Source organism: Podarcis liolepis, assembly GCF_965112155.1.
Source record: "Podarcis liolepis genome assembly, chromosome: 7".
Classification (NCBI taxonomy): domain Eukaryota; kingdom Metazoa; phylum Chordata; class Lepidosauria; order Squamata; family Lacertidae; genus Podarcis; species Podarcis liolepis.
In genome coordinates, this window is record NC_139561.1 from 68,517,070 (window position 1) to 68,532,089 (window position 15,020).

General features: G+C 45.4%; 1 protein-coding gene across 1 annotated transcript in view; it reads right to left on the bottom strand.

The window, feature by feature from the left end:
• Window positions 1-11,831: 11,831 nt before the first annotated feature.
• The window catches only part of OPRD1 (opioid receptor delta 1), a 43,874-nt gene continuing 40,685 nt past the window's right edge, over window positions 11,832-15,020 (bottom strand). Inside the window, exon 3 of the mRNA XM_083512213.1 lies at window positions 11,832-14,913. Within this exon, the coding sequence (XP_083368339.1) occupies window positions 14,381-14,913 (533 nt within the window). The 3' untranslated portion in view covers window positions 11,832-14,380. The remainder of the gene's footprint in view (window positions 14,914-15,020) is intronic.

Consider the following 15,020-nt stretch of genomic DNA (forward strand, 5'->3'; position numbering starts at 1 on the left):
GCAAGAAGGGAAGAGAGTGGGTGTGAGACGTCTCTTAGGTATGAGCTGTGCTGGATGTTAAGCCACCAGAGATCAAGCCTTGCCTTTCATTACTTTCCCATTACTGAGAACAATTACCTGGCAAAAAAAAAATCAAAATCAAAATCACGCTGAAGCGAATGCCTTGCTATGCCTGCAGGGTCCTGGACCACAGCTGGGGTGAAGGCAGGCTGAATGGGGGAGGAGGAGGATTATTATTAAAGCAAATGAATAAGCAGAGGGAATGTCATATCTTGCCCAGGGTTAGCTCTCTGGCCCATTTGTAAGAGGCTGATGAGTAGCAGGGATGATGGCAGTTTTAGCAGTTGGCTTGTATTTATGGGATGCTCTTCCTTAGAATCCCCATGATGGGTTGAGCTCCCGTTGGTCGGTCCCAGCTCCTGCCAACCTAGCAGTTTGAAAACACATCAAATGCAAGTAGATAAATAGGTACCACTCTGGCGGGAAGGTAAACGGTGTTTCCGTGTGCTGCTCCGGTTTGCCAGAAGCAGCTTAGTCATGCTGGCCACATGACCTGTCTGCGGACAAATGCCGGCTCCCTCGGCCTATAGAGCGAGATGAGCGTGCAACTCCAGAGTCGTCTGCGACTAGACCTAACAGTCAGGGGTACTTTTACCTTTACTTCCTCAGAAAGTAGGCACAGCCCCATCGCTGGTAACTTTTAAAAGAACTTAGGTAGAGCAACCCTACCTTACACTGGTGGGATAGGGGTGGTGGAAGAATTGGATTCAGTTCACGTTTAATGGCAAGCCTACCTATTTTTCATTTTCTGAAACAATATGTCAACTGAAACACAGCTGTACTTCCTAACAGTCTTCAAGGGTAGCTCCCTGGAGAGCATGTTGCAGTAGTCAATATCAGAGGCTTTCAGAGCACGGATAACTGAAGCCAGATTATCCTGGGATTGTGAAGGTGGTTAGGATGTCTCATGCCTCGTTTCTCCTGCTCGGTTGGCAAGACACCTATGCCAGCAAAGTTTTCTCGAAGCAGACTTCCAAGGGCATGCGCATGGCATGTTGTCCTTCCAGCATTTGCACCATTTTCTGAAGACCCTGCACCAATTAAGAGAGGATCGTTCCTTTAAGATGTTTTGCCTTTAATTTGCTTTTTAACTGATTGACTCATTCCAAGGGGCTTCAATGTGGGTTTTAATTTTATTTGATACGGCTTTTATTATGCTCTACTGCTCATTGTAATGGGTGTAATGTGGGCTTTAATTTGATGTTGCAAGTTTTTATGTTTATACAGTTTTATGTTTACTTTCAACAAGCCTTCTAAATGGATTTTCTTTTCTATCCCAGTTGGCATCTATAATGGATTTGAAATTGTTTTATTATATATATATGCAATTGTTTTAAATATGCTTTTATTGGATCGTGAAATCTCTTTGAGTGACTTCATGGGAAGCAATCCATAAATTAAATTGTTACTGTTATTAATTTACTACTACTCCTAATAATAATAACAATGCTATGCAATTATTTTGCACACTGTCTTGTGAAGGCCAGTGCTCTGAAATATAATGGTTCTGGTTAATACAGGTCTGGAAAAAGTAAGCTTACCAGGCAACCCTCATGATATCTACTCATTCGAGTGTACTATTGAATCCTATAGGGCTTACTCACAAGTAAGTGGGGTTAGAGTTGCAGGTCTAGCATTGCAGCCAATGCTAGTCCTACTCAGAGTAGATCTATTGAAATGAATGAACATGCCTAAGGCTGCAAATCCCAACCACACTTACCTGAGAGTGAGTTGCACTCAGTTCAACAGAACACTCTTCTGTTCTGAGTAAACACGGTCAGGTTTGGGCGGTTAGGTCTATTAATTTCCTTGGGACTACTCGGAGTAAAGCTTAGTTGGATTCAACCATTGTCTCTCAGATGGTTCTGTCTTTGTTTTTGTTTTTTCATGTGTCAGTTGAGCCTGAGAAGTCAGGCTTAGGGTGTGTTCACAGTACTGCCTTAGAGCGCAGCAAAATTGCCGCGCCCCCCCCTATGTGTTTCACAGCTTTTTTCACTAACCCTCTTGCTGTTCACATCTGCATGGCTTCATTAATGTCAGATTTGTTTCTGTTTGTGTCCACACCAGGGACCACAGACAGGGCAGATATGTCTTTAACTTGTGCCAAGGTGTCCACACCTTGGCTATGGACTCAGACTAGCTGGAGAAGCAATGCACCAAACAGCAGTATATTATAACAAAGTACAAGATATGTATGTATTTTGGATAATGTTGTGTGAATGTGGATTAAAAACCCAGCAGTGAAATCACAGTGAGTACACAGTAAACAGGAGTGTGAACACAGCCTGAGTCATTCACCTGGGAGAGTGTGAGGCAACTTGGGGGAGTGTGTGGATATCACATTGCTCCAAACGCCAGCTGTGATTGAAATGTAAAACTTGAGAAGGTTGCCTCTGCAAATGTCAGGGTTTAGAAGGTACACAAAATCCAGCTGTCAACATGCAAATCGCCTACAAAATCTTCCTGGTGAGCAGCTGTTGTCACTGAGCCAATCATAATGCTAATTGGATTGGAGCGATTGAAGAGGGGTTAAAGAAAGTGACAAGGAAACAATTTGTCTTTTCCTTGTTTGGTTAAGCTTTCAAGATGTTTTTCCTTTCCCGCTTTCTTGAAAGGTCACTCCTGAATGCATTTCTAAAGTGAAATGAATAATATATTCGGCTTCTCAGATAAACATCCTCTTTCTAGGCCACTTTGCTTTTGGATAGTCATACAAGGTATTAGAGGAGGGGTAGCCAATGTGTTACAAAGACTGCGGGGAACCTTTGGCCCTCCATATGTTGCTGAACTACAACTCCCATCACCCTGGCCACTGGCCATGCTTGCTTTGGTTGATGGGAGTTGTAGTTTCCCCACACATGCTGCGCATGTCCATTCCTAGGCAAATGTATACAGTGGTAGGTACCTCGGGTTACATACGCTTCAGGTTACAGACTCTGCTAGCCCAGAAATAGTACCTCGGGTTAAGAACTTTGCTTCAGGATGAGAACAGAAATCGTGCTCCAGCGGCGCGGCAGCAGCAGGAGGCCCCGTTAGCTAAAGTGGTGCTTCAGGTTAAGAACAGTTTCAGGTTAAGAACGGATCTCCGGAATGAATTAAGTACTTAACCCGAGGTACCACTGTACAGCAAAAACAGCTGATGTGGCGCCTATCAGATGATGCTGAATTTCACATCCTTCCCTCCCTGACCATTTGTCACACTGCCTGGGACTAATTGCCATTGCAGTTCAAAACATTCAGAGAGCAACATGCATACCCCACCCTCCACCATCAGGAAATGCGAAAACAGTCTAGATGTCAAGTGCCAGGATGAGTCTAGTTCCCTGGTGAAGCATTGCTCTGGAATGACGTTAAGTCATGCCCCAGAGTCATGGTGGGAAATTACAATGGTGGATACCAGCCAGAACCACCCTGCTTCCATGGCTGGGCAAAGGAAAACTGGGGGTTACCCAACGCTGAGAGCACTGCAAAGCCCAAGTGGCTCCAGTTGGCATTTGGGGTGGGACTCACTGAAGGCCTAGGCAGTATAGGCTAGATTCAGCGCAGTAGGCTAGATTCTACACATATCCACAGACTGCTCTCTGTTCTCCATCTGTCAGGCGGCAATAAGCAAGTCCCACAGCGGGTTGCCAGGAATGTAGAAGACAAGGAAAAGTTCTTACCATCTGCTTTTTACTCAATATTTACACAGAGAGGCCTGGATCACAGCCTCTTGGGATAATGGTGTTGTCCTGAGTTAATCTCCACAAACCCCCCACGCGTCTCTCCCACTTGCTTATCACCTCTATGGGTGCTGACAAGGGCCCTCTGCTTTTGAGCTCTCCTACTTTCAAGGCTTGCCAGGTTCTGGGGGAGGGTAGACCTGAAATGCTTTGTAAAGACACTGTGTCCATCAGTTGTCATCTCCCTGGTGCTCCCCCTTCCTCCCCCCCTCATTATTTCCCAACTGTCCCCCTCATCTGCTTCTGAGCTGTGACCTCCCTCAAGCCCCTGTTGTACTTCTGAACTGTCTTCCTCTTCTCTAGAAAGGTCAGGCTGGGGAGGTTGTCTCCACCATCCCTCCTCTGCCCAGTTCCTGACACCATCCAAGCAAGCAAGGGACATTATCAGCATCCAAGCAGACATTCCTGTCAGACAGACACACCCAAGGAGAGTGTGAAGAAGGGCCTGTCAAGGGCGTGACCTATTGTAGTGGGTATGGCCTGTGGAGAGTCCTGAGGGACTTGATAGAGAGGTTCCTCATCACTGGTTTAGGCCATTGGGAATTGGCTGTTGATGTTGACCCCTGTTGCCAGGCCTGCCATCGACTTGAGTTACCCAAAACCTGGCTGCATCACTACAGCCCTGACACATTGCATAACTGATGATAGGCTTGGGAATCGCCATGTGCAGTTAACCGTCTCCCTGCTCTCATCCAGAAGCATTTTGCAAATGATTAGTGCCTTCACAAATGCTGGATTTATTATCGCCCTGTTGCTTCTCGTTTCTACTCGGTTACAATTAAGAGTTAGGGCCAAGGCTGCTTTACAGTTTTGTTTTATTAAAATCCCTGGCTTCCCATTCACGTTATTAGAATAGAGGTAATAAAGTATGGCTAGGGAACAGAACGGCAAATATGCCTTCGTTTTATGGGCGCTTGTTCCTCCTTTGTGTAGGAATGGCAGAGAGACTCAAATCCAGCTCAGTCGTCAAAGTAAGGGCACATGTGGAAAAGGTACGTCTCATTTGGGTCCTTGGCATTTCAGCCAAAGGAGAGGAACTGGTATCTCAGCCAGCAGAGGAACATCGGAAAAGTGCTTGTACTGAGGCCATATCCATGCTATACATTTAAAACACCATGATACCACTTCCCCCAAAGAATTCTGGGAGCTGTAGTTTGCTAAGGGTGCTGAGGGTTGTTAGGCGACTCCTCTCCTAGAGTTACAATTCCCATAGTGGTTTAACAACTAATCCCAGGAAACTCTGGAAATTGTAGTTATGTGAGAGGAATAAGGGATCTCCTAACAATGCTCCCTTTTCAAGCTACCTGCTCCCAGAATTCTTTGTGGGCAGCCATTTTAAAAGTACTATTAAAGTAAAGGTAAAGGTACCCCTGCCCGTACGGGCCAGTCGTGTCCGACTCTGGGGTTGCGTGCTCATCTCGCTCTAGAGGCCATGAGCCGGCGCCATCCGAAGACACTTCAAGGTCACGTGGCCAGCGTGACAAAGCTGCAGCTGGCGAGCCAGCACCAGCGCAGCACATGGAAACGCCGTTTACCTTCCCGCTATAAAGCGGTACCTATTTATCTACTTGCACTTAAGGGTGCTTTCGAACTGCTAGGTGGGCAGGAGCTGGGACCGAACGATGGGAGCTCACCCCGCCGCGGGGATTCGAACCGCCGACCATGCGATCAGCAAGTCCTAGGCACTGAGGTTTTACCCACAGCACCACCCGCGTCCCGCAAAGTAGTATTATGGTATAATAATAATAATAATAATAATAATAATAATAATAATAATAAAAACACACACAATAAAAGATCAAACATTAAAAACTTCCCTAAACAGGGCTGCTTTCGGATGTCTTCTAAAAGTCAGATAGTTGTTTATTTCCTTGACATCCGATGGGATGGCATTCCACAGGGCGAGTGCCACCACCGAGAAGGCCCTCTGCCTGGTTTCCTGTAATGTCGCTTCTCGCAGGGAGGGAGCCGCCAGAAGGCCCTCAGTGCCTGGGCTGAACGATGGGGGTGGAGATGCTCCTTCAGGTATACTGGGCCAAGGCCATTTAGGGTATTATGGTGGTAGACGATTTTGCCTACCTGGGTTCCACCATAATCAACAACCTCTCCATCGACGCTGAGCTGGATGAGCGTATTGGCAAGGCAGCTACGGCAATGATTTGCCTCTCCAAAAGGGTATGGGGGAATGTGATGCTAATGTCCAATACAAAGATGAAGGTCTACTAGGCTTGCATGTTGAGCATGCTGCTTTATGGAAGTGAGTTGTGGGCAACTTACAACCACCAGGAGGGACACATAAGCACCTTCCACATGTGCTGCATCAGGAAGATTTCGGGCTATAGCCCTTTCAAGGGACCTTGAGTAATACAATGGAATCTACAAATACTCTATTTACTGTTCTAAAATAATTGGGGTTGGGTGGGAAAAAACCAGAAAACAGGGTATGGTGAATGGAATGGAGTAGCCTGGAAAGGGCATGGCTAGCTGCGTGGCTGATATCTTGAACATGAACTGTCTACACTACCAACATTTTGGGGCAGGCCCTGCTTGTTCACACTTAATTCTAGCTTCTCATGAAGGACAGAAATATAGAAATCTGTTTTATGTCGAATCAGATTGTTGGTCCATTTAACTATGGGTAGCCTACACTGACAGGCAGCAAATCTATACAGGTGCTGGGAATCAAAGCTGGGACCTTGTACACACAAAGCATGAACTCCACCCTGGAGTTATGGGTCTTCCTTTAAAACGGTGGAGGAGGGAACTTTGGCATTCTGCATTTGTTTCTAAAAGTGCTGGGTTACAGAAGTGGTGAAAGAAAAGCTTTTATCTCTAAGAGCATCTGAAACAGCTTAGTGGCTGCATCTTTTGTGGGTTTTTATATGTACTGTTTTTTAAAAGCATCTTTTTGGAACAGAGATTCAACAAGCCTGAGAAAAGAGCTTAGATATTAAAGAATGCATCAAGGAGGGTTGGTGTTTTGCTTTAGAGCTGGTAAAAATAAGAAAGTGGGAACAATCTGTTTGGAATATGCAATAGACCTTCCAGGGCAGAGAGACTTTGCAGAGACAGAGATGTGTTAAACTGCATCAATTAAACTCTGCCAGTGGAGTTGTTGCAATTACCATATTTTTCGCTCCATAAGATGCACCTGACCATAAGATGGACCTAGTTTTTAGAGGAGGAAAACAAGAAAAAAAAATATTCTGAACGAAACAGTGGATGTATGATTTTTGTGGTTCATGCTGTGGCCACAGACATGATATCTGATTTGACGGTGAGTTTGGGGTAGCCCAATGCAAAAATCCTGAGGATCCATGTGGATCCGTGCTTTGTAACTAGGTTTTTGTGCCATTACGGTCCCACGAAACAGTGGATGCATGTTTTTATGTGTGCAGGCTGTAGCCATGGACATGCTATGTGATCTGATGCTGAATTTGGGGTGACCCAGTGCAAAAATCCTGAGGATCCATGTGCTTTTACCTCCCCCTCCCAGGCAGCCTCCTTTATCTCTAGAGTCCCTTATCTCCCTCCCGATCCCTTGCCGATCAGCTGCTCAGCGGCTTTGTTTCGACACCCCCTTCCCTCTTGTTTGCCTTAGTGTCTTTTCCTTAGCTGGAGCAGTTTTTTGCTCCTCCTTTTCTTCTAATTTCTCTCCTCATTGCTTTACTCTTCCTGTCTCCTCTCCTTGCAAGTTCACTGTCTTTACCTCCCACCTCCCAGGCAGCCTCCTTTATCGCTAGAGTCCCTTATCTCCCCTCCCGATCACTTGCTGATCAGCTGCTCAGTGGATTTGTTTCAACACCCACTTCCCTCTTTCTAAAAAATAAAGCACGATCTGCTTTTTGCCCCTGGGCAATTCGGCTCCAGGGACAATGCATTCGCTCCATAAGACACACAGACATTTCCCCTTACTTTTTAGGAGGAAAAAAGTGTGTCTTATGGAGCAAAAAATACGGTACATTGGACTTCCAAAGGTTTTTTTGTTTTTGTTTTAATCAGATATAGAGCTGAGCAAAATTTTGTTCAACTAGAATTGAAAGGATTTGGGGAAAAGATTGCCTGACTTCATCCCCAGTGCTTTTGTGTGTGTGCACTCCCACCACAATGTATTTTACACTCCTGGCAATTACAGTGTTGATGTTCTTCAGAGGCTAAGTAGCTGGAGAGCAGCACCATTTCCCCTCCCATCAGTCTCCTGATTTCTGACTAGGGCTGGGAGAGAAAATTCAGCTTGGAATTTAATGCAAACCTCCAAAAAATATTGCACTTCCTGAGCCAATACGTGAACCGATTACACAACTCTCTTTCAAAATTCACACTTGTCTGAATTCTGCGATGCACCCCTTCAACCAAATAATGTGCAGAAAATGTCTAGATAAGTGAAAAGTGAATGCAAAAGTGAGTATCAGAGTGAAAATAATGTACAAACAGGACTTCAGCTAGAGAGAAATTGCTTGCAAAAACACATATGCCAAGCACAGTTATAAGGCCTGAGGTTAATGGGAAGCCTCCCCAACAAAAATGACCTCCAAAAAGTGTTGCTATCTTCATTTTTGCTCATTGAAAGTGAAGGGGGGGGGAATCTGAGCTCAATCTGTAGCCCAGCTTTAATTCTTCCACCTCAAATCTCTTCTAGCTCATTCTGCTGTGTGTGTAGGCCAGGCCTTTGATGAGCCTGTACATGTGGACTATTGGGGGTGGGGAATCTGGGTCATGCATGCAACTCATCAGTGTAATGGAGCTCGTCAGTATAATGCTAGCAGGAAAACAGACATGTGGGTTTCTCCAGGTTTTTGAGATGCTTAGGGCTTCTTCACGCATGCTTGCAGATCATTTGGTTTCTTTCCACTTGGTAGGGAGCTGAATGTATGAACAGACTCTACTGTAGAAGTGCTGCATCTGATGTGCTTGGATGGCTCCATCTGTGGTGATGTGCCTGTGATGTCTCATTTACGCTTGCAAATTGTTTCCTGATGTTGCAGTCCTCAGTCATCAGCAAGATGCATCTGCTCTCAGGAATGCCAGCTTCTGTGAGTGGGCTGAAGTGAACAACTATCCTTTCAGGGGAATCGGTGTGCTTTTGCAAATACAAGTTTCCCTTCTGCCTCTCAATTGGAAATGTTCTATGGAAGCAAGAGAAGAGATACCATGGAGAGACCAGAGCTGGGGGGAGGTACAGAGACACCTTTGTGAAACGAATAATAATTGTTGGGAATCACAAAGGAAGAGAGTGATGTTGCTTGGAATGGAGGAGGAATCTGCAAATGCTGGATTCCAAAGCAGACTCACCTGATACGAATCAGATATGGATCACAACCCAGATTGAATCATGAGTCCCCTTCAGAATCCACAACTCTGTGGATCCCTTTATGAGGTACCTGAGAGCTGCAGTTCCCAAAACACTGAGCATAAGGCTGGCAACCTGTGCTGTGGTTCCCAAGCACTCAAGACCCCATGGATATTGGGTGCTTGTGAACTTCATGAAAGAGATTTTGATAGGTGGGTGGGACAACCCCTGACAGTCGTACAACATCATAATGGCATCATGTGGTTTACAGGTGAGTTGCCCTGCTGCACTGTATTCAAGGTGCATGGTGGAAAGAAGCCCTTCATGCTAGTTGCTTGAGGCTCTTGACAGCTGGGTGACCTGCTCAGCAGCTTTTGAAAAAATGTTGCTACAAAGGCAGGTTTTTTTTAGCCCTTGAACCACCTTGTAAGCACTTTTTTAAAAACAAAAAGCCTTAATATTTCTACATATTTACATTTCTTTCCACTTTAAAATCAGCAGAGAAATGAAAGGGGTGGACTTTGCTACATTCCTAGGCAGAACAAGGACAGACCAGGCTTTAATGGGTCCATCTGACCCTAGCTGTTGCATTCAGGTCCTGCTTTCAGACATCTGGTTGGCCACTGTGAGGACAGGATGCTGGGCTAGTATCAGGCTTCAGGGAATTGTCTTCCTCCCTCATGGCAGTAGATAAGCAGAACAAAGGAAAATGAGTTTTCTTACTGGTTAGAAACTTTAATAATCACAGCAAGAAAACAAAGAACACATCTCCTAGAAATGGCGGTGCTCCCAATTAAGGAACCCATCCCCTGTCGTCCCTATTAATCTACGTCACCTTTACGTCTTGTAATCTGAGTTTGTACCCTTTGTGCTTTCTGTTTTGCCATTTTCTGAGCTCTCCTTGTTTTGGAGAAGGTGTGTGTGTGTGTGTGTGTGTGTGTGTGTGTGTGTGAATGCTGTCCAGAGACTGTGAACCTGTTAACCCCCTCTCTCCCAGTGTTCCTTCTCCTAGCTGTTCCCCACCCAGTATATCCCAGCTTCTGCCTTCTGAACTATGCCCCTCTGCAAACCACTGTTCCAAATCTATACTATCCTCCTGCTCCTGGGAAGATTCAGGATCCGGATCAGGAGCATGGGGAGGCAGAGGCTCCCACCATTTCTCCTCAGTGCAGCCCTCCTCAGCATGGTCCCTGACAGCTCGTTAGACTTCTGGCTTTTATTTATGCAGCGCTGTTGCAGGCTGCAATGCATCTGGCCCAGACATCACTTGCTTCTGGATGAACAATTGGACTATTTGAGTACACAGCTGGTGTTCCCACAAGGTGAATTTTAGGCGGCACAGCATTGTCTAGAGAGAGAATAATGTTTGCTATAGCAACTTTCTCTCCCAGTGTGACTTGGTGGTGACTCCTACACTTTGGTGACTGCATCAGGCAAGTCTCTAGGGAAAGGTCAAGGGGCCAGCAGCCAATCTGAGCATTAGTGAGAGATTGTGGGCAAGTAATCCCAGACATTGAAGATGTAAGCATTTGGTTGGGTGACCTTTTTTTAGGATTTTACTCCAGGAAATAAACTGCCACAGGGGCCGGTGGGCTGAAACGGACTTTGGACATGCCTGCTTTAAGGAGTCCAATGTGCTTTAAAACCGAACAAGCCTTGTGTGCCATCTTAAGCCCTCAGACTTTCCCAGCTCCTTGCGGTGTCCCTCTCTCCTCATATTGTTTAATGAAAGAAGCATCCTCAGCCAGCCAAGACTCACTGGGAGCTCTCCGAGGTGCTGATCAGGCTGCCTGGATTTGTAAGCTTTTTGATTATCCCTGTTGTGCCTGTATCTGCCCTCACTACTGGACATGGCAAGTAGAGTCAGGCAACTGTGACTATACCCAAGGGGTGGAGAGCCTCTGAAGATGAGGCTGGATGCCACCTGCATGTCCTCAGGCCCTCCCCTCAGGCACACCTACTGTTTAGAAGGGAGCAGCAGAAAGGGAAAAGGGGCTTGGATGTTCTGCAAAGTGTGCAATTGTCTCCTTCCTCTGTGAGAAGATCTGCTTTGAGGAGTTCAAAGCACAGGGGGAAGCTTCTCAGTGCGGAGAGAAAATTTTGTTCCTAATAAATTTACAGAAAGCCATTAATCCATTTTGTAGTTGCATACATGCAGGGTTTTTTTGTTTCGTTTTTTTAAAAAGTGCAATTGCATTTTGAATTTTGAGGTTTGTGAATAACTGCAAGACAGGGTTTGCAGTTCAGCTGTGCATTGGTGTTATTTACATCCTTCTGCTGTGACTGCTGAGTCCCTTTTTTTTTGCCTTTTGTGCAGTCAGGACCCCTGAGAGGTTTGTTTGTTTTAAAATTTACTCATTTATAAATGTTTTCAAATAAATAAAGTTTGCTGGAGATCATTTTTATTTCTTTATTTTACAAACTTTGAAAAGAAAATCTATGGCAAAAATGGGAGGTGACACTTGAGTGAAATGGCATGACACCGTTTCCATGGGAAATAGCTCTGTGTCTGTGCCTCAGTCCACATTTGGGTTCAGTCCTGCCCACTACTGGAGTGCTGCTCCCAACAGGTTTCCACAAGGTGAAAGTAGGACTTAGTCTGAAAAAGGTTCAGTAACTTGCTGCACTTGCTGTGACTGTGCCTACCTAATGGGATGCAAAGTGATGAGCATTGCAAAACAGGATTCTGGGGTGCTGCACTAAATCCTTGAGGTACGGCAGATTGAAATAAATCAAAATAAATATCAAATACTTTGCAGTTCATTGACCCCTTTTATTGAGTCAGTTTTGTTTTTGAAATACAAATGTTCCTTGTCTAGATTTGTGTTTTGCCACCAATCTCTCCCCCCCCCTCCAGATACTGTGACCTAGGTAGGTCAGATATCACACCGGAGAAGCTGAGGGGCCATCTGACTCGCATGGGGGTAAGGCAGTAGTAAACAACAATGCAGAAAGCGGTTGAACACCAGACACACCAAAATGACACACAGGCCTCAGTTGCTGATGTCCCAAAGCTTGTTCACGCAGGAACTGCTGCCCAAGTAATGCTGGGGCATTCCTGGGACATTGATATGTACAATAAGGGGCAGTTCAATGTGTGCCTTTCTTCGCTGCTGGAGTTCCTGAGCGGATGTAGCAAGGCTTTAGCTGGCTCCCCAGGGTTCCAATGTCAGAACGGCGAGGAAAATACAAAAGAGAAGGGAGCCTTCACAATTGAAGGAAGGCTTTTGTGCTATTGGAGAATCCTGATTTGAACTTGCAGGCTTCCTTGGATTTGTGTTGCTTTGGCACAGTGGAGCAACGAGGGTAAAGAGTGACTCTCCCTGCAGTGGTGCAACTTGCTGTTGATTGTGAGGAGGATCCAAAGGCAACCCATGCACGAGGTGCCACCAACTTTTCATTTTTGTCTCCCTGTCCAGAGTTCAATTGGGTGCATGGTCCTCTTCCCAGAGCTAGAAGGGCAGCTCATATTAGAGAAGCAAGTTAATGGGTTTACCAATTTTTGCTTATCACAAAGAGATAAAACTGTAATAACACAGATGAGCAGTGCATGAAAAACCACAACATTCCCATTTCTGTTGCTGAGCAGTACTGATTACTTTGTGATTAAGCTCTTACCAGCGGAGGTCTAGAGTCCTTTCCCAGTACTGTGGCATTCCCTTCTCCTCGCCTGGCAAGAGCTGGAATAAATTGACTGTTTCAAATCTGCAAATCAAAATCAAATATCTGTTCCTCTGAATGAATAACTGAATTTAAATTTGGTAGCCAGTGGCATGTTCACTAAAAAAATAAAAGGAAACAAAAACATTATCTTATGCAACGTGTTGTACTTCATCACTTCAATACTTCCACTATCTGTTAAAGTGGAGTCAAAACCCAGGTGTGCACTGGCCACAAGATTCAGTTTTTACCTGTAGCTTTGGGAAGGAGCAGTTTTGGAGCCACTCTGTAGTTTTCCAGTTTGACTCATAATTTGAGACAAAATTATATTTGTTGAGAATGAAGCTCCCCCATCTTCACTAAAAGGAGGAATCTAAAAGAAAATACTATCTATATATATTTTTTCATATGAGTGGATGAAATTTGCAGGCACGTTAGTTCCTCCAGAGTGGATTAAGCCAGCCAAATGTTAGGAGATACAACTAGGGTTTAGTGTGTGTGTGAACGACACTTTTAAAGTTTGATTTAGAAAAGAAAGAAAATGTATTTTGTTTTCTGCCAACATGTGATGCAATTTGCAGGCATAGTCTGCCTTTATGATGGGATGAAGCACATCAAATTTCAGAATGATAGTTGAACTGGTTCCCCTGCAAGGGAAGCATTACTATTTTGGAGTGGATACAGTAGTATGCATAGGGGGTAATAGGGGTGGGGAAAAGAGCAAGAACCTTCAGGAAATACTAGGATGGGGGAACTGCCAATGCACTCCAGCAAGAACCTTACTACCCCATGTGTTGTTGGACTTTTGCTCCCCTGCTGGATTTTTGGGGATACAACCCGTTCTGCCTCAGGGAGGGAGATATCACCACTGACTTGTATAGAAGAAGGGGTGATGCAGTGGGTGGAATGGGACATGATCCATGTGAGGAACAAACTGTTTTAATATTTAGTCAACATTTCCGCTCCAAATCACTGTGAATGGAGTGTTCTGGGAAAAGAATTGCCTCTACAGGGCATTTCCCAAGCCACTTTCATTTTGCTTTGATTAAAAAAGAAATGCAGTGTGTATTTTTGAGTGGGGACACAGAGTTCACAGAGCAACTTGCAAGTTTAGAGAGTCAGTGATCTGACTTGAGATGTCTCTTCAACAGTCCTGGTAATCCAGGAAGTATACAGAGCCACCGTAGATCCCTACAAAATACTAGCAAATAATGAATGGAGGAACAGAATGAACACTGATGTGTTAATCAATGGCCCAACCATCTACAACATAACAAAGATATGTGCAGTGAACTTTTCAAAATTACTTAAAGCCAACACAGGATGATTAAGAAAACATCAACCCTGTAAAAGACATTCAATCAATGCCAGTCTTAAGAATTCACTTCAGAACCAAAGAAATTCACACCCAAATATCACTTGGCAGTTGATGCCTCTCTTGTGGGTACTCTGTTCATGGTTGTAGGGGGGACTTAACATTTGCAACTACTTGCAAAAGTCCACAATGTTTGTGCACTGCTCCTTTCTCCCCCTTCTGGCCATTCCTACAGTTCAGCTAAAATTCTGTAGTTGTGACCTGGGTCACTTCTGATTGCAGTTCATCCACTCTGCGTCCACGGGAGCCCCTCTTGTGGCTGTCCATGTCTAGTCATGCCGACTTATTGAGGGCTTCAGAAGGAGTGCAAGTCGAGACACGCTCTCGTGTGGTGTTCCTGGCCCGGCTGAAGCTGCTCTGCTCCCTGTGTGACCGGAAGGGGAGGCAGAATTCTCGGAAGCACCTCTTGAAGTTCTCATCCAAGAAAGCATAGAGGACAGGATTGAGGCTGCTGTTGGTGTAACCCAGGGCAATGCAAAAGTGGAGGCTGGCCATCACATAGGGGTTCTTCTTGTCGATGCCCACCAGGGTCCAAACAATGACAAAGATCTGGATGGGTGTCCAGCAGATGATGAAGGCAGCCACCACCACCAGCACCATGCGCGTGATACGGCGCAGGTTGCGGTCCTTCTCCTTGGAGCCTGAGAGGAGGCGGACGCTCTTCAGGCGGAGAATCATGAGCCCGTAGCAGATGGTGATGACCAAGATGGGAACCAAGAAGGCAAAGATGAAGACGCAGATCTTGGTGACTGTGTCCCAGTAGATCTGAGGTTCAGGAAACTGCAGGAGACACATCACGATGCCACCTGCAGCAAAAGGAGAGGAAGAGAGTGAGGTGACTTTCATTCAGCAGATGGAGATACAGAGATAGAGAGGTGTCCAGCTTGGACATTATTTCCCAAGGCTCCATCAG